The 21,181-nt window shown below is 29.9% G+C and overlaps 1 protein-coding gene and 1 pseudogene across 4 annotated transcripts; one reads left to right on the forward strand and one right to left on the reverse strand.

Moving 5' to 3' along the window:
• Nucleotides 1-746: 746 nt before the first annotated feature.
• On the reverse strand, nucleotides 747-5,077 carry LOC113871058 (ethylene receptor 2-like). 4 transcript variants are annotated; one of them, XM_027507783.1, is made up of 4 exons: nucleotides 4,681-4,998; nucleotides 4,485-4,546; nucleotides 2,144-3,996; nucleotides 747-1,588 (listed from the first exon to the last, which is right to left on the reverse strand). In XM_027507783.1, the coding sequence occupies exons 3-4, from the start codon at nucleotides 3,887-3,889 to the stop codon at nucleotides 1,046-1,048; spliced, it is 2,289 nt and encodes a 762-aa protein (XP_027363584.1). In that variant the 5' UTR covers nucleotides 3,890-3,996; nucleotides 4,485-4,546; nucleotides 4,681-4,998; the 3' UTR covers nucleotides 747-1,045. The 4 variants fall into 4 exon arrangements, with proteins under 4 accessions (XP_027363584.1, XP_027363585.1, XP_027363588.1 ...); XM_027507784.1 differs by having other exon boundaries at nucleotides 4,485-5,077; XM_027507787.1 differs by having other exon boundaries at nucleotides 864-1,588; nucleotides 2,022-3,996; nucleotides 4,485-5,022.
• Nucleotides 5,078-16,898: 11,821 nt separating this feature from the next.
• Nucleotides 16,899-18,453, forward strand: LOC113873415 (annotated as a pseudogene).
• Nucleotides 18,454-21,181: the final 2,728 nt, after the last annotated feature.

The raw sequence follows: 21,181 nt of genomic DNA on the forward strand, positions 1-21,181 counted from the left end.
GAAATTAAAATAAGTGAATGGGTCCCTATGAAAAGGACAGTTGTTCTAGGTACGTGCTCAGATTCATGCATGGTTTCAACTTCAAAAATAACAGGCCCATTCCATGAATGAAGATTATAATTCTCTGAATGAGAAACCGATCACAGTTTCTGAACCCAATAAAACTTTCCCTCTTTTGCAAACGTAGCTGCACCAATATTACAACTTTAATACACTTACGTTTCTTTCTATTTTTCCCTTTTTTCTTGGCTGATTGATTTCGATAATCTTCCAAAGCCAATTATCAAAGTCTGTTAGTTGTTAAAGGTACTCTCTCAGTGCGTGCCAAATGTTGACAGGACAATCCTAGATATCATATTTCTTCAATGATCCGACAGCAAGACATTTATTATTCTTGTCATATAATATTACACACATATTTCCATTCCATGTTTCGGAAAAGTTTAAGCATACAACAATAACTCCCAAAGCATTTAGTATCCTTCCATTTTTATCATTGATATAACGTGCACAACAGGCCATATCAAAGTATATTTGTGTCGTTCAACATTTTAACTAATAGAATAGTTGGTAACTAACAGGTTTATTATATTCTCGCCAACAAGTACAAGTTATCAATCCAATAATTGAATATGTTTTTTTGGTTTAACTTATTTAAAGTTTTTTTTTTCTTTTTGGTTTCAAGAGCTCTTGTAGAAGGAATTGAAAAAAAAAAAAATATTATTTCTCTTAAAAAGATGAATTCTCAAACACCTGAAATTATATAATCTATTTTAGAAATTTCCCCCCTCATTCTTCTGATTGTTTGGATATGTTGGAATTTGAAACTACATGCATCGCGATAACATCATGAACAGAATGAAATAAAGGAACTAATCTGTATACCATTTTTTTTTCTTATGAAAATCGTGTGTATAACATCTCTAAGCTGAAAATTGCTAGGAAGTGGGAGCCATAGAGTGCTGTGTTCTAACTCTACCAAGAATGTGACTTGGAATAACTTAATTACTTGATGCTAAAGTGTTTCAACATGCACCCTCCATTCTCACAGGACATTACTTCCCTGCATCAGGATTCTTCTGAGTTCACTAGCAATTCCTTGCAACAAAACTGGTTTCCGGATAACTCCATTGATACCAACTTGCATGCATCTTTCCCACAAATCTTCTTCTGCACTTGAAGTCAAGGCAACAATAATAGGCCAATTTCCACTTCTAAACTTGCGAATCCTTGTGGCAACTTCAAAGCCATCTAAGTCGGGCATGTGAAGATCTAAAAGAATGACTTGAAGGGAAGATCCAGCAGGCCCCACTATAGTAAGGCATTCAAATCCTGAAGAAACAGGAGTCACAACACAACCTAGTTTCTGAAGCAACTTTTGGGTCACTGCTCTATTTACATCATCATTGTCTACTAACAGAACTTGCAGGCTTCTTAACATTGAATTGGAATTGGTACGCTCCGAAGATTCTCCAGGTTCAGAGATGGCTATGGTAATGGACTGCCTTAATTGAAACCGAAGAAGAAGTGACATGCTTTGAGGAAAACCATGAGTGCATGGTACCAACCATATGTTCCCCTGCATCAACTGCAAATAACATAATAGCCACAAATTTATTACAAAATCAAAGGCAAGAAAAAACGATACAAAGAATACAGTCATTCCTAAGTTAAACAACAGTACAACTCAAATCTCAGGTCCTAGAGAAAGTAGAAAACAACACCCTAATTCAAATAATGCATTAAAAAACTAACAGAAATAAGAAAAGTGCATTTAAACTGTTGTATATGATAATAATCTTAACATGCATTGCCTCTAATCTCCCAGAGCTTCACTTTAAACATTTCAAGGAAGAGAGAAAAGAAACAACGAAAATTCCAAACAAAATAACCAAATACAAATAATTTTGTCACGAAAGCTATAAATAACATGGGCAAACAGCCATCCTGGTGAATCATCTAAAAGTCAGCAACAGGAAGCATTTTGAATGCTTCTGTACTCAAGGGATGCAGAAAATAACCTTCAACTAACATTTGCAAGATACTACTTATATGTGGCATGACCCGCAATGTAAATCAGTGTCTTAATGCAGTTCTTATCCATGCACAATTGCACATACGTGACAGGTTTTACGAAACTCACCTGGACTACCCTCTTGCAAATGCTGAAGCTCAGTCTGCCCCCGACCCTATCACTGTTATATTTCCTACCCCCAGGTCCAGAAGAAACTGAGCTCCCAACTTCAGCATCACTACTGTTGATCCCTATCTCAAATCTAATATTTACATCACCACTAGATGAGCTTGGTCTCCAAGTTGTCCACCCTTTGTCGTTCCTTCCCTGACTTCCAGTTTCTGCAAAAACCCGAAATACAAGGATCCCTCCCCCGTGGTTGTGTTCCAGTAGGTTCCCAACCATATGCAAAATCACCTGAAAAACCCTCCTCTCATCACCCATAACATTGTCGGGCAAAGACTTCTCAACCTCAACCATAAAACCAAAGCCTCTATAAACACACATGCACTTGGCCAGACAAGCTGCTTCCTTTATCATGGAATGTAATCCAAAAGACCTTATCTCCAAAGGAAATCTCCCATCATCCCTTGTTGAGTTGTCCATGGCATCATTTATCAAGTTTGATAGGACATTGCTGGTCCTTAGCATTGCATCCACAATAAGTTTCTGTTCATTCTTTAAACTATCATCCTGTATCATTGAAAGCAATCCTAAAATTGAGTGCATTGGCCTCCTCATTCCATCACTCATGACTTTCTGAAATGCATTTCTTGCCTGGCTAGCCATCATAGCATTCCTTTTTGCCTGTTGCAAAGCTCGATTTTGCTCCTCCAACTTCTCCCTCATAAGTTGGGACTCCTCAAGAATTGCAGCATGAGATAGAGCCACTGCAACCTGATCAGCAACCACCTTAATTATCTCCAGCTCCTGATTGCTCCAAGATCTATCCTCTCCAGTAGGACCAGTAGGAAGAATCAACACTAATATTGCATAACAAGTCTGTCTTAGCTCAGGTGTTCCGCCTTTGAAATTACAAGCCCGTAACATTGGCATTCGGATCGCAGCAACCGGTCCTGCCTCTCCAGAAACTCCGCTGCTCCCAACAGCCAGTGCTGAGTCAGAGCTAAGTATATTCACTCCATCACTTGTCTTAATTCTTCCAACATCTGGATCAGTAATGGGTATAGACAAATTAAAATTCCTCCCATCCAATTCATGAGTGAGGTTCATCTCTGTCTTATCAACATTAGGCATCCACACAGCACAATTTTGCAAGCCCAGTGTTTTAGACAGCTCTACCAAAGTGGTATACAGAATCGTGTGCCTATCGAGTGACTTTCGTATCTCTTGAGTAAGCATTCTTACATGCATTCCAGCCTCCTTTTGTCTCATAATATTATCAACCTCCCGTCCAAGATCCCAGGTCTTCTTCTTCAGCATGAACTCCCTGACCTTCACTTTTAGAAGCAAAGGAATTAGAGTGATAAGGGTTATAGCGGTGGCACATGAAACCAATGCAGTGAGGATTTTAGAGACAGTAAGTGCCACCATAAGTTGAAAAGTGTGAGGGCCATAAGTCCACCCATTCAGCAAATGAGTCAATCCACATAGAACAATGAAGGCAATGAACTGAATAAGGACCCATTTGAATGGGACGTTTGAGCAACTGATAAAATAAAGCAACTCGATAGGGATGGAGAAGTAGGCCACAGAAATCAAGAAATCTCCAACTCTCTGACACTCCAGAATGCTCTCAATAGTCCAGAAGCTTGCCTCATCATCACAGTTACATCTAGGAAATCCATTATCTGTTGCAGATACACATACGAGGATAGAGATGATTAACAACCCAGATGCCACTGCTTTAAACATTGATCCAATATGATGTTGCTTCTTCAATCCATCTAAGGATATAAACTAATGGGCCATAGTCCCACCCCAATGAATACCCTTAGCTCCTCCCTTTCAATTGCCTTGCCCTATCAACAGTTCCACAAAAAAAAATGAAAATCAATAAGATCCAAACCAAAGAAAAAGAAAAATATGCGATCCAAATCAAATAAAGATGATTAAAACATACAAATCTTTATTTCTTTTCCTAAATTAAACGATCTAAACTATTCCACTCTTGGAATTTCAGGTTTAACCTTCTTTCAGCACCCCCTATGAAGAGAGTGGCATGAAATGTGAATCAGTGAATGATACAGTGCCAACAGGTGAAGAGAACATTGCCATCGACCCAAATGGAAAAGAAGAAAAAGAAAAAACACATAAAAGAAATAAATAAAAGGAATAAAAGAATCAGAAAAACCCAAGCTATGCTATAAACCTGGGGGAAGGCAAAGCCAAAAAAATATTATTAAAAAACCAAAGTCCAACAGGTTTAATACTCCTTCAACCCCAACCAAAAAAAGAAAAGAAAAGAAACCGAAAACCCAGTAATGCAGTCCGAAATAAAAAAAAGTACCTGAAAATTTACAGCCCCTCAATGCAATCAGATATTCCACCTTCATTAGATCTTAACTTACCCTGGAAAAACCAAAGCCTTGTCAACAACACATTAACCGAATCTCCTGCAGCATCAAATCAAAACGCTCCGCGAGCAAAGTCCATTACTTTATATACGTTTAATGAAGAAGAAGAAGAAGTGCAGCCACCCTGACCATTGGGAAGACGAAAGAAAGAAAGCCACTTGAAAGAAGCACCAAATCCCAACAGAGGAATTAAAAGAAAACCATCTTTACTGTGTCACAAGGAGGTGTAGCACGAAACCGGGTGCGACCCTTTTGTGGAAAAAAAGGGGCCCTTAAGAGCAGTGGTCATAGCAACAAAGAAGGAAAACAGAGTCCCTACGGCACAGGGCAGATGAAGAAAAAAATGAAGTCTTGCGGTGGCTGCACAGGGAATCTTAACCTTTTGAAGAATAGGCTTCGGCTATTTTCGAATGCCAAACCACAAACCATGTAAGGAAATGAGGAGAGAGAAAGAGAGCGCCGTTGTTTCGTGGGAGAAGAGAAAGAGGTGAGTTGGATTTAGAAGAGGAGAGAGAAAGGGACCCCACATTCTTACATGAAGAGAACTTGGACGCTCTTATGAACCAAAACGTCCTCGTCACACAAAAAAAGATTTGTTTTATTTTTCACTCTCTTTCCTTTTCAGTGTCTATTTTATCAATAAATTAGTATTTATTTTCTCCTTTGAATTCCCCATTCAATGTTCGATCTTCTTGTGTCAGAAGCACGACCTGTTTCCCCTCCCCTTTCCCTTTCCTTTTCTCTCTAGAACTTGAACTCGAATAGTAGAATTCCAATTCCAATCGTGTTTGGAATTAAGCGCCACGTGCCGGGTCACCTTGTTCATTCACTAGCGCACACAGATTTATCAATTATCCGCATGCCTGGATAAAATAAGACCGAGTTATTATCCATACAAACACTCTTAAATTATGCCCAAGACACGCACCACAAAATATGTACGAATATGACATCCCACTAATGTTTGATTCAAGTTCTACTCCTCTTCTGTCACTGCCTTGTTTCCCATCCCAATTCTCAATTTATTATTCTCCCGAGAGAACAAAACACAACATAATTATATTAATTACCATTTTATTACATTCATTTACAGAACCAAATGAATTTGTTCGCTGTGCAAATGCAAATTTTCATACCCAATTTGATACACTTGATGACCCCATTTTATATTCCTTCGTCGTGCGACGTAGTAAGAGGGGATTGAAAGGGTTTTTGTCAGTTTCCCTCAATATTTCCACTTTTTTTATTTTTACTTGCCTTTCATGCATTCTTTTATCTTGGAGTTGTCTAAGAAAAAAACAGTTCAGAAAATTAAAAAGTGGATACATTTTTTATTTAAAATGAATATATTTACAATAAAATTTATATATTAATATAAATTTAATATATAAAATATTATTTAAGTTTATAAGTAATTTATTTCTCTTAATTTAAAAATAAATATTTTTATTTTTTTGTTATACAAATCATTAATAAATTCAACAAAAGGGTTTACTTGTTATTCATTTGAAGACAGTTAATAAGGTAAGCAAAAAAATATCCCCTTTTTCTTTTATAATATTTGTTATATTCATTATTTTATTTTCCATTCGAGACACCAACCAGAAACTAATGATATAATTGCTAGAAGTAATATAGGTGGAGTTAAATTTAATTAAGTGTCTGATTGATTTAAAGTAATTTTGTTAATATAACTATTTTCAAATCATTAAAAATATTTTTATTAAAACATAGAAAAATTATTTTTATATTTTTTAAACAGAAGAAGCCTAAGCCATGCTTTAAGTTCTAAAGTGCCAAATTTTGATGGTTGTTAAAGATAGATGAGGCAGACGGGCTACATCAGCCTAATTATTTTCCGAATAATACTAGCAATACAGTATTTTTAATACATTTTTATTATTAATTAAAATGTATTTAAAATATTAATTTTAAAATAAAAAAATAAAATTCACATAAATTTTAATTTTTAATAAATTTTAACTAATAATAAAAAATATATTAATAATATTATTGATTTTCTATTTCTTACAACAACATGCGCGACTTATTACCTTTTTCCTATGCCCAGATCCAACTGTTTGCATATTTAACCTTTATTTAGTGTTTTTCTTTTTTTTACGATTTTTAGGAATTCTTAAATTAATTGTTTTTATTAAAATTTTCGGTTTAAATTTTTATATATATTCTTCTCAAATATTAAATAATTATTTATAAACTTTAATTTTTGTCTTAATTTTTCCTTTGATGAAAGTTATTTATGCTCTTAATTAAATCAGTTTTTAATTTCTTTTATATTAAAATTTGTTCTGTTTCTCTCTATTCTCAGTTTTACATGTATTAAATTAAAGATTTTATTAACCTCAACCTTTAAAGTTAAAGATAAATACTAATAATAGTAAAATTTTAAGAGAAAAAGAAATATCTATTATATTTTTATAACTTTAATATAATAATTATATATTTTTTATACAATTTTTTTATTTATATATGCTTAAAATCAATCTTAGAACTGAAGTTAACAAAACTTTTAAATTAATTAAGCATAAGTTTAACTATTTTCTATCTAGATATATTATTTTGATTGAATATTTTAAGTAATAGAGCATGTGTTGTTGGTCAAAACGGAACCTTGTTAAAATAAAAATAAAATCATCTCAAAAAAAAATTTTAATGTGTTTTTTTGTCTTAAAAATTATGAAAATTCGATTTTTGAAGGTAAATAAAACAGTCTCTTGCTGAAAAAGAAATAACTCCAATGTAATTCATTCTTAAGGTAAAAATAATATATATATATATATATATATATATATATATATTATAATGGATTGTATGAATTAGACATTTAATTTTATTTTTGTTTAAAAAAAAGACAACTTTTTTTTTACACAAAATTAGTTTAAATGAATTTTTTTTTGTTTGAACAAATTTTGTATGGAGAAAAGAGGACTAAGGAAAAGGCTAGTGGTATAGTGGTGGTGGTGGAAGGAGAGGAAAGTGAAGAAGTTGGATAAGAAAAAAAGAGGAAGAAGTAGGTATAGGAGTAAGGGGTGAAGTAAAGTTGAAAAAAGAAAGAGAAGAGTTAAGTATAAATTTAAAAAAAGAAAGTAGTTGGGTATGAGGTGAAAAAAAAGAGAGAAAATAAGTATGAAAGGAGAAAGATGGTTAAATATAAAAAATAAAAAGAAACAGTTAAATATGAAGAGAAGAAAAAAAATATTAAAAAAGAAAACGTAAAATTCACTTAAATTAAAAATATTAGTTTAGGACAATAAAATGTAAAATTTACTTAAACCATTAATATTAGTTTAAGAAAACAATTTTTTTTTAAATTAAGTGTATAAAAAAATAATTATTTTTTCTATTTTTACTAAAATAAAAATTGAAATTGGACGTTACTGACACAACGAGAGATGATTTGAATCCCAATTTTTTAGGCCATCATACAAGATGAGATTACAAAACTTGGCTTATTAAAATTGAATATTCAAACAAGTTCGTCAAAAACATAGAAGAGTGACTGCAAGTGCAGCTCATTTGTAAACTAAAGTATTTTTTCTGTACACTAAAAGTATATTTTATTGTCATATTCTTACTTGAGTATAAAAGAAAAATACTGAGGTCGATCTGACAAGTTTTTATCTACATACGATTTAAATAAATGTATATTTATTTTCTGGCCACCTCGAAAAATTCACCAAAACCCGCTACTGATTTTGGATAATTTAAAAATGAAAATATTATCGTCTCACTTTAATTAGATTATTAGTATAAATCCAATCCACAAAATTTTAATCTCAGCGTCCAGCTGCAAACTTGAAAAGTTTGGCCCATTATCAAATGAGCACCTAATAAAAACCATCACATATTAACACGTAATGTTTGATATATATATATATTTTTCTAATAGCATACCGGAAACACAATCAACACTTTACGTCATACCGTAAACATAAAACACTATCCTCAATTTCACTACCTAACTTTGCTATTACATATCAAAACCTTAACTCTCCCACCCATCAATTTGGGTGTTTCCAGCATCATGAATCGGCCATTTTTATACAACCGGTGGGCCATGGCATGCATGAATATATTGCTTTTTGATCGACCACCACCACAAAGCCATGATCGCCACCACTGAGTCGGTGGACGGCACCGGCCACGATCCTCTTCAACCACTAAACTGCCATGCAAAAAAGAGAAAGAGTTGCGTCCCCAAAAAAGAGAAAGAAAGAAAAGAATGAGATTGTGAATATGCTTACACGCACACACTCCATTTTCGGTGTTTATGAAAAAAAAAAAAGAGGATTAATTGAGAAGCCACGGCACAAATATCATATATGTACAACATATATTACGTGCAATACAAAGCCCCGGTTTTCATTTCTTCCCTTTAAAGTAGCCAAAAAAATCCAATGCCATAATGCTAAAAGTCTCTCACTTCTTAAAGCCAGTTTATGGTTTCCAAATCAGCATCATTATGCTCTACTTTGTCGTGTTGCGGATTGGAATGACAACTTTGAAACCCCTGCATAGTTTCTTAAGCTTTTTTTTTAACGGGTAGCTTTTTTCTGTTTTTGTTAAGGGGTGATTTTGTCGATCATTTATAAATGTTTAGGTATACAGTCAATAGATCAGCCACTTCGTGGACCTAACCGAGCCTTTTAGCATAAAATTTAAGTGTAATTTTTTAATACACGGTTAATGTTTTTTATTAATTAAAATTAAATTTTTATTATAATTATATATGATAATATTATATGTATTTTTATTAAAGTATAATTTCAATTTTAATGAATTAATTAATAACACTTAAATATCAGCACATAAATTTTGTTTAGTCTAGTTAAAATGCTGCAACGTATGACATTGAAAGTTAGTCACGGGAATGGATAAATGTCTATTAAGGCCAACCATGTTGGCTTAATGAGTTTTATGTAGTACGATTCAACTGTATTAACTCAAAGTCTTGGGGGTTAAGTTTTGTTGATTTTTTATTCGTAACTTATATATAAGAATTAGTATAAATTGTTGCTGAAGTTTATGATGTTTTGATTTTGAAATTAATGGAACGTCTTTTTTTTTCTTTTAAAATTTTTTTTTACCAGGAATAAAAAAACAAATATTTATAAACGTGCTTCGAGATTTATGTTTCAAACTAAAATCATATATTATAGGTATGTTGGTAAAAAGTGAGGAGTGAATTTTTAAAAATATGCTACCATTAAATCGTATTTCGTGCCACACATAACATTTTATTATTTATTAACTTTTTGTCAAGTACTTTTAAATATACGTTAAAAAAACTAATACTTACATACACACTAATTTATATACTCTCATTTTATGAAATTAGCAAAAAAAAGTTATGTATTGATTAATATAAACAATACACTCTATACAACAAGAATAATGCATTATACCAACAGGCAATTTTGTTGACAAAAAAAATAATCAGTACATATTATTAATGTTTCAAATATTAATAACAATTTAATTTATATAAAATAAAATTTATAACAACGAAAATAATTCTAAAGACTTAACATTTTTCAATCCATTAAGAAATAACATTATTTCATAGTGGCACCACAGGCTCTGCAGCAGAGAAGTAGCACTGCCACAGGAAAAGAATTCCATATCTCAAATTGAATCATTTTAGAAGCTTTTTAGTTTAATAATTCCATCTCTGAAGACTAAGAGCATGTTTGATTTTTATTTTTAAAACAGTTTTTTGTTTTTAAAAATTAATTCTAATACAAATAAAACTTCAAGCTTCATAGTAATTTTGTTAAACTAAAATTATTGTTTTTACTCAAAGATTCTTATAATTTAAACTTAAAAAGAATGGTCACTTGCATCACGTAACTGCATATTATATAAGTGAAGAGTAATACATTTTGATTTATGGATGGTGCAGCCCTTATAAAGAATCTGGGATGTGTGGTTGTGGGGAGGACAGCGAGAAGAATCCACAATTTCCCATAAACAACATCGCTATAAAGCATAAATATGTTTCTAACAATATACTTAGCTGATAGAATCGTATGACATTCTTCATTTCAATTCCTAAAGTCTAAAGATTCGTCTATATAGTACACTTGAATCGTATTTATCTCACTATTGCCAATCTAATTAACAAGAACAAAAAAAAGACATTTTATTCACGTGCTTAATTGTGTGTGTGGATGCAGATATAGATGGTTTGTAATTTGCATAAAGTATACATGCTTTTGAATTAGTCACTAAACGAAATCAGGCGCTAGTGTTAAAAAAAAAAGTTTAGCACTATAATACAAATAGGTCTATATATATATATATATATATGAATAGATCCATTGACATCAATATAAGTTTAAAAAATTTACACTAAATTTTAATTATATAAATTAATAATTTAATGATTAAAAATTTATTTCTTTCTATGCATTTGTACTTTATTATTTTAATCAAATAACAAATAACTTTTAAACAGTTAAATTCTTGATTTGTATAATTCAATGAATTTTAACCCATATATATATAAAATGAATGGTTTTATTCTATCATCTTCGCTGCACGAAAAGATTATTGTTCAAGATTAATATGTTTTTACTTAAATTTTTAAGTTTATAGTTTAAGTGTTTAACCCTCATAAAATATGCTTTTATATTACATTTTCAAACTAATTAGTTTTAATATTTTAATGTGTGTGAATTTTCTCAACTCTCTAGATCCACCTTAATTACCTCTCGAGTTAAGTTTTTTTATTAAATAATAATAGAAAAAGTTCCCTTGGGTCTGCATGCCCTTTTTCACTAAAATAGTTTCGGATGAGTGGAGCTTTATTATTCATTTTAATCTCACAGTAAACAATATATATAAACACAAATCATACAGGCATTAGTGAAATTTCGATCAACTAAGCCAGTCCCAATATTAATTATTAAGATTAATCTACCATACCCAAGAGCCGGATCTTATTATTACCTCTATTATATTTTATATTAGTTACCTTATTTATATTATATTTATTAGATAAAAAGTACAAAAAAATAAAAATATAATTGCTAGTGTAAAAAAAAAGAACAAAAGGGTAATTGCCAATGAATTTGTTATATTACAATGTAAATTTTAGTAAAAAGATATTTTTAATCAATATCTAAAAACACTGCCTCTAAACTCTACAGATATAAATGTTAAATAATTAAGAAGAACATTATACAGTACAGAGTATGTACATTAAACATAATCAAATACACATACTCAAAGTTAGACACAAATTATAACAATTTAATGAACTTATAATATAATAAAATAAAAAATTATTATTATTTTTTAACAAAGAATTTAGTCACAAAAAAAAAATTCTTTTAAATTAGTACAAAAAATAATAGCTCGCTAGATCAACGAGGGCCAAAAACATATTAATTTTGAAAATTTTATTATTTTAATTGACTATTTGAGATGACGATAATAAATCAACATTGTGGTATGGTGAATCTCAATTGATAATATGAAAGCGGCTCCAACGTATTCACTGTAGAAAATAAAATAATCAATGATTTGAGAAAAATAAAAATAAAAATTGAGAGATGAAAAAATTATGAAAAAGAGAATAAAACCTACCAAATACAGGTAAAAGGACTAAAAAAAATTACCAAAAAAGGAAAAATAAAAAACTTGACAGAGAGCCCTCAAAAAAGGGAGTTCCATAATTCCACTGATTGGAGAGAAGTGACTCTCCGTTAGGATTTAGAGAAAGTGTATCAATCTTGCTATTTTAACTTGGACTATGGGTTTCTCCTATGATAGGTCTTTAATAATTAGGGGTGAACTTTTGAACTGGTCATTTTTCTTTTCCTTTTAATTTTTCAATGTACAAAAAACTTGCTGACAAATTAAAGAAATAAAAAAGATTACATTATTCAATTTTATCTTATAAAAAATTTCCATTTTGCTTAAAAAAATAGAGACCAAACACGTAATTTTAGAGTGTAATTAAATTTATTATTAATGTTCATGTTTATGTAGAAATTTATAGGGAATAATAGAAGTGTGGAATTATGAATGATATGGCTATTTTGAATTAAATAGTTAATAATTTCCTCTTTGCTTTAAGGCAAGGGCTTCTCCAAAGAGAAGACAAAAGATAGAGACATGCTTTAATGAGATTGGATTAAGTCAAAGTAAATATTATAATACAACGCACCTTGCTCTGTAAACTTTTAATCGGTTCATGTATCGGAATAGCTGGTCATTGACCTTTAAAGCCACCTAGGTAAAGTCTATGACAAACACGGATTATTATTCCTTTATGGACCCAAACTCGTTTATGACAACGTTAATTGTGGCATCAGTGCATTGGTCAAATCATGTAAATTGAACCGAGACTCCAGAGCCATTTACTTCCATTGCCATCCATAATTTTAAGATGAGGTTTTTCAAATTTTATTAAAATTTAATCTTAATTATAAATATATTTATTAATTTATCATAAATTTTCTTCAATAAAGGACTACCGTTCTTGCACTAAAGCAAAGGGAAATTTGATAATTTATTACTTTTACGGGGAACATGCTTCCATTCTATACCTTTTAGTCTCCTCATTCCTTGTATTTTTTTTTTCTATTCAAAACAGCGGCTACGTTCGTGAATCCATCAGCGCATGGCAAACGTTTATTTGATTAATCTATTTTTAATGGAATGAAACATAATACTAATACGAAAAAAGTGGGGTCTCGTTGTCTAAGTGAAGAGATATACACTCATCCTTCAAACAAAACAGTAGAAATAAGAATAAATCAATCTCAAAAGTTATTTAATTTTATTAATAGATCCCATATTTTTAAAATATTTAGTTAAATTCTTGTAATTCTAAAATTTTATAATTAAGTTTGTGTTAGCTACTCATTTTCTCAAACTCATGAGTCATGAATGTTTTTGTTTAAAATTTAGTTCATTTACACTTTGTTTGGAAGTTTGGAAAGGGAGAAAAGAAAATAATTTGAAAGGAGAAAGAGGAAAAGGGAAGAAAAGGAAAAGGAAGTTAAACCTCTCCTTTATTTGAATGTTTAATATTAAGAATGGAGAATTTAATTATATAAATAATTTTAGAATTAATATTTTTATTTTTTAAATTATTTTTTAAAAATTATCACTTAAAAAACTAAAATTTAAAAAAAAAGTGAAAATTTTATTTGTAAAATAGTATGAAAGAGTAAGAGACAAAAAATTTCTCAAAATAAGAGAACTAAAAAAATAAGTTTTTGGAGAATTTTAGAGGGTTTAAAAAAATCCTTAAAACCTTCCCTTCTTAATCAAACAATTTTTAAATAAGATTAAACCTCTTTTAATCTCTTTCCTCCCCTGTCCTCTTCTTTTAAACTTAACTCTTAAACATAGCTTTAAGTTCATCAAGGCTGCTTTATTTTTTGAGCTAATTAAATTTTGTAATCTCAAACATAACTTTAAGATATTTCAAGATGCATATTATTGCATAGTATATTATTTTTTAATTTTTAAGATACATATATAATTTTTTTTATAAAATAGTAGGAGAAAGATACAAGATTCCTCTTCAAGGATGATGTTATAATTCAAAGAAAAATTTGTACATCTTATTAAATATCTCCAATGACTTAAAGAAAACAAGTAGTATTAAAAAATTCTTGTGTTTTTAATATAAAAAATGTATTAATTTCAAATAGAGATGCTCTTTATCAAGCTGAGATGCCAACATTTTTTGTACTTTCACTTAAACGAAAGTTTAAAAAAATACATTAATGGCAAAACGTAGTTACAACAGAGGATCCCAATCACCCTTAATATAAGTTAGAAATAGGACAAAATGAAAACCTAACTTAGAGTTATAGACGGAGGGACAAGTAAACAAAACACAGGAAAAATTCATAATATGAATGAATGTTTATTTTGAAAATGGGGTGATTTGGTGCTTGAATCTAGTGGGTGGCGCCAAGCACTGGGTCATAGTCACAGAAGTGTCCTCCATCTGTGTCTCAGAATTACTTTATATAGGTCAAGGATTGAGGGCCCTCATGCTTTTAGTGTTATCTACCAGTCATTACGCAATACATTGTATTGTGTTTTCAATTGCATGTATGCTTTGAATCCTTTCTCACTCTTTCAAACGCCTTGTCATTCATCTTATTCCTTCTTTCTATTCCTCTTTCCAAAGCTCAATATTCTAATCTTTGACTTATTCTGTAAAGAGTGCCCATTCTTTTTCTAAGAGTAACAGTCTCAATCTAGGAAAGATCATTAAAAGTTTTTTTAGAAAAAGTAAATTTGAAGTTGATGCCCATCATGGGTAAAGATGTGATCATAACAAATTACCACAGGATCAAATGAAAATTTGTGGGCTCTCAATATCATTTCATCATCCATATTCCTTGTTACTTAGTTACTTGATCATGATCACTTGATCATGATCAATAGCTGGTCCAAGTCAACTTCGTTCCTAATTACATTTAATTATGCCCAATCATGATATTGGAAATAAGATGGAATTACTGCACATGCTTTTGAATTTTTCTTAAAATAGGCTATTAATTGTCTCCACTATTTGTTTTTTACTACTAAAAAAGGTAAGGAATTGACATCTGTAATTTTTTATTTCGATCAAATCTTATTTTGAACTATTAATCAAAATATGAAGTTACACGTAAAGATGAATATCAATTTTTAAAATGCTATTTTAGGTAACAGAATCTTTTTAATTTTCAATTTTTCTTATTTTGATTATATTCTCTCTCGTGTTTTTGTTAATACTTTTTTTTTATATATTTTTCTTTATTTTGCAAAAATTTAATGCGCTCTTTATTTTAGTATATTTAATTGCAATAATTTTCACCCTAGTTAGTTTCTTTTGAATTTGGGTTTAGAAAGCTCTGAATCATAATTTGAACATAAAACATATCTTATAACTTTTACTTAAACTACTATTCAAGATTTTTAAACCGAAATCGGAACACACTGTTAATTTATTTGAGCATTATAAAATTAAAATAAGTTACCTTGTGTCACTATATTTTATATAGAGTTTAATTTTAATGTACTTTTAATATAATGTTTTTTACTCTATCAACTAATTGAAATACATAACAAATATGATTTTAATTTAATTGTTAAAAAATTAATAATTATTGATGGGACAATCTATAATTAGATGATAATATATTTTTATGCAATTAAATTTAATAATAATAATAATAATAACAACAACAACAATATGTGGGTGAGCCTAATTTAAGGTTTAACGTGGGAAAAACATCTTATTTAACTACCAAAAAGTTCCAAACTAAGGATAAATCAAAAGAAAATTATGTTTTACTTTTTTTTTTTCCCTCTAAAACAGTTTTGAAATTCTCATTCTGCCCCTTTAACTTTTAATTCAATACCAATTTTCTTAATTTAATATTACAGTATAATGCGGCTAAACAACTTGCTCAATATCAAAGAGAAATTGTAATATACCATAATGAGGTAAGATTTAGCTTAGACTTTATTAAATAAATATTTTAAATTAAAAAATCTTATATAACACTATTCCTTAAGGAAATAAAAAAACAACATCCCATGTGAAGGTACTAAGGCATTTCAATTAATAAATAACTAACGCTTCTTGCATGAATATTCCTCAAATCATCTAACATTATGGCACTAAAATTATATAAAAATTTAAATTAAAGTGACAAAATTGTTTTAATTATAATCTCCACAGAGGACAATATAAAATATGAATGCACAGAAAATAAAGTGAATATATATATATATATATATATATATATATAATATGCTGTGTTACCGTTATTTATTTCAAAAGTGACAAAGGAATGATGAGTATGGGAAGTTTTATAAAATGCAAGATGTAAAGGGGACACATCAAACGCAAATGGAGTATGGGGAAAGTCAATATGCGATGGCCGGGCTTTGCCTTTCTTTGTAAAAGTTTACATATGGTATAAATATCAGTAATTGTTACAAAATTAAAATACAAAATCACCATATACAGTAGAAACTCTTTAAATTAATAATGTCAGGACTGAAGAAATTTATTAATTTAGAGAGTTATTAATTTAAAAGTTTTTAAGTAATTATACTGTACATGCCAAATAAAAAGGCAAATTAATCTATATCTCTTAGAATTACGTTGCAGCAAACATTGGGACTTAATGTACAGTAAATTAGTAACTACACTACATATGCATTGGAAATCAATAATGACTTTTGAAGTACAGTAAATGTAAACAAGAGGAACAAATGTGTTCAATGTATTCTTAAGCAAGTTTTGGCATATACAAATTACATGAATGTGTTAGAGTATTCAAACCATATCTCACAAGATGGCTTCTCATCTAAAAGGTGTTGCAAAATCAACTATGTCAGATCAAATACGTAAGGAGTTGTGTGAGTATAAGAGCGATAATCCTGCAAGCACACAAAAAGACTTGCAGAGATGACTTGAGGAAAAATTTCAGTTGAAAGTTAATCAAGGAACAATATCAAATACACTTAAGCGGTCAGATGACTATCTCTCTGCTAAAATAGAAAAGGGAAGAGCAGAGATCAAAAGACACAAACCAGCAAAATATCCTGACATGGAGAAGGTTGTTTATGAGTGGTTTCTCCAGCATCAAGAACGTGTGAATATCACAGGAGAATTAATTTTGCAGAAGGCAAGAGATACAATGAAACTCGTGTACCCTCATGATGATTCATATTTTAACTTCTCTATAGGATGACTTGGGAAATTCAAGCACCGACATGGCATAAAGTCATTTCGTCATTTTGGCGAGAGTGAGTTTGTTGATATACAAGACATGGAGCAGAAATTGGTATTGATTCGGGAGAAAATTGATCAGTTCCCTATGAAAGATGTTTTCAATATGGATGAAACTGGGTTGTTTTATAGGCTACAAGCTGATCATTCACTGGCAACAAAACAACTTGAAGGAAGAAAACAAGATAAAGAAAGGTTGACGGTAGTTATTTGTTGCAATGAAGAAGGCTCTGAAAAAATCCCTCTATGGATTATTGGGAAATATACAAAGCCTTGTTGCTTCAAGAATGTCAACATGAATAGCTTGAATCGTCAGTATCGAGCTAACAAAAAAGCATGGATGACTAGTGTGCTTTTTGATGAATATGTTCGTTCATTTGACCAAATGATGCATGGTAGAAGAGTTCTACTTGTGGCCAGCACATCCAAGAAATATTGAAGGGCTAAGAAACGTTGAGTTGTTCTTCTTGCCACCCAACATGACATCAAAGATTCAACCTTGCGATGCTGGGATAATAAGAGCTTTCAAGATGCATTACCGTAGAAGGTTTTACCGCAAAATATTGGAAGGTTATGAGGTGGGACAATCTGATCCAGGGAAGATAAATGTCCTTGATGCTATCAATTTGGTAATCACAGCTTGGACGATAGATGTTCGAAAAGAAACAATAACGAATTGCTTCCGACCCTGTAAAATTCGTTCAGATAGTGACGTTGCAAGAAATTTGGATGAATCCACTTTTGATGAAGAAACTCAAGACCTCGAGACTATGATCAATCAATGTGGCTATCGTAATAAGATGGATATCGACAATCTAATGAACTACCCAAGTGAAAATGAAGCATGTTCGGAGGTTCAGAGTTTAGAAGATATTGTGGGTACTATCATTGAGAACAATGCAGAGGATGACGACGAAAATGATACAGTATCTTTGGAGCCTGTTAAGCGAAAGGAAGCACTTATGGCATCGAACACTTTTTACAACTTTATGATACAATACAAAAATACAACATCTGAGCTATTGGATGCAATAAGAAAAGTTAGAGATGAACTCCAAATAGACTTGAACTTTAAAGGAAAACAGACAACTATTGAATCATATTTCAATAGAGTGTAATATTTTTTTTCAGTTTCTATGAATTATTAATTTATGATTTTCTTGGGACCGAAAATTATAAAGGGATCTCCCGAAAAATTATTATCTTATTATTTTATTGAGTTTTTCAATTTTTTATATTGGCCCAAGTCAAGACCGGATAAATTTATTATTTTAGAAAATTTATTAATTTATCGAGTATTAATTTAAAAAGTTTCTACTGTATAACCATTAAAAAAATAACAATGACTAATACAGGTAGCTAGATAGCAAACTATCGAATTTGATTTGTCTATAGAACTTAAAGAAGGACTTATAAGAGTCTATATAGAGATTGTTTGGCCTTAATAAAAAATTTAAAAAGGGTTTTAATAAGTTTTGCAGATCAACTTATCAAACAATTAGTTTGTTTATAGTTTCACAATCAAGTTCAAGAAATTTTGACGTAACAATTTTTGTATTATGGAACCACCAAAACTCACTGAACCCACCATTTGGCGAACCCTAAATTGTGAAAAGAATAATGGAAGTTTTGGAACTGTGAATACGAATGTACAAATATAATTGGCAAAGTGTACAAATTGAAATGAGTGGAGGTGGCAAATGTGTTGCCATTGTAGTCACAATCCACGTGCCTTCATCCATTACCACATGCTGAAGAAGCACACCATGTGTAAGTAATGAAGGGTCTTGCATTGCAACCCATCACTTGTGTCTTCTATGTCACACTACTTTTTTCTTCAACCTCTTGTTGCCTTGTTTTCGCTCTGTAGCCCATTCTAAGGTATAGTGACACGAGTGAAATCAATATCTTTATGCGCTTGTACCATTTATTCTTCTCTTTAATGCAAATATCTAGACCTTGCTGGGGAAAGAAATCGTTTACATCAACACTCGTTTAAGCTTTTTCTATTCTTTGTTCCAAATTGACACACTTTTAAATGGGCCATTTTAATGGTTGATGATGGTGTGATGTGAGATTATAGACCACTTGGGCTATTTTATGTCTAACCTAGTCAGAATCTAACCAATTGGTAGATGTCAAATGCTAAGCCAGCAAATCATCGGGTGGGCTGAACCTAACCTAACCCCATTCATTGATGAGAAAATACCCAGAATTTGAGCAACCAACTCATTGTGAATAATGAATATTGCATCGTTTGATTCTATTAAGATATTTTAATTAATCAATTTTTAACAATAAAAATTTTTTTATTAAAAATGTTTTAAAAAATAATTATTTTAAAACGTGCACTAAATTAGCCTCCACTTATTTATTTGATAATAGAAATTATTTCATTGACTTGTAGCATTATTTAAGATGTTCCTTCTTATAGCACTTAGAAAATAAATTTCTTCACCATTTTATTTCCAAGTAATTAAATATATGCTATTTTATTTACTAATTATAAACTTATTAAATCTTATGTTATCTTTCAATTTTCATTTAATTCTACAACTAATTATATCAAATAATTTTTATTTAACCAGCCAATTTATCAATATTTATTTAAAATCTTTCAAATGAGCTCCAGCTTTTAATTAACTCAACTTTAAGTTAATTTATTTACTAATTTGGTCAAATACCTCTAAATATTGTTCATTACTAATGCAGTTTTCAAATGACCTGCATGTGACACAGCAAAAATGATAAAAATTAAATAAATAAATTATTTTTTAAAATTAAGAATGATAGAAAAATATTATTACTTGAAATTTTTAATAATTAAGAATATAAAAAAATTATTTTAAAATTTTTTTAAAACAACACTTTTTTGTATTTTTTTATGTATCATTTAACATGATAAATTATTACTCTATTATTATATTTTAATATCCTTTAATGATAAAATTAAAATAATTAACAATTATTAAATATTAATTTCAAACCTAAAATTTAATGTCTCTGTTTTTATAGTTTTTGGTTACGAATACAACAGCGTCACTGGTTAATTAGCCCAATACAGTTCAAAAGATCGCGGACCCGCTAAGCCCATCATTTTGTTGTTATCGTGTACCCAAGGAATTGCCGCTTTATGAATATGAAAAATATGTAAGAGTTTCATCAAGAAACTAACCATTTTGGGCCTTCTTTGCCAATCAATTAGCCCAGTTTAAAATTATTGCTGTTATACGCACCATAAGAAAATAAAAACAATAGAAGTCCTGTTATACGACTATAATTAGTCTTACTTCGATGACACATTTTTTTTTCCTTTTGGTTATCTTATTCGTATTATCAATTTCAATAATTATAAATATAACCATAAAAGGTTTTAAAAATGTTAAAATAGCTTTAATAAAAACCTTATTAGCGAGCTATATATGTTATTTTTTATACATATTATTTTTTAGTATATAAGAAAGAACAGGTATACATGTTATCCTATAGTAAATAATATGAAAGACGAAGAAAAATTACACATTTATATTGTAACTCATTGCAAAAAAGTGTGGTAATTAAGATTGGAGATATGAATATTATATTGGAGATGATATTTAAAAAAAATATTATTATTTATAATAATAAAAAATTATAAAAAAATTTATGATTATTCACCAAGATTAAAAAAAAGGTACTTAGATTTAAATTTCAAAAGATGAATGTTGGATTTACAATTTGAGATAAAAAGATTTACTAAAAAATTTTTTTTTTTACTTTTTATTTGTATTATTGCCTCAATTTTATTTTTAAAAAATTAAGCTAATTTTATAATTTATATATATATATATATATATATATATATAT

Source organism: Abrus precatorius, unplaced genomic scaffold (genome assembly GCF_003935025.1).
Source record: "Abrus precatorius isolate BTA unplaced genomic scaffold, Abrus_2018 Scaffold7, whole genome shotgun sequence".
Taxonomy (NCBI): Eukaryota; Viridiplantae; Streptophyta; class Magnoliopsida; order Fabales; family Fabaceae; genus Abrus; species Abrus precatorius.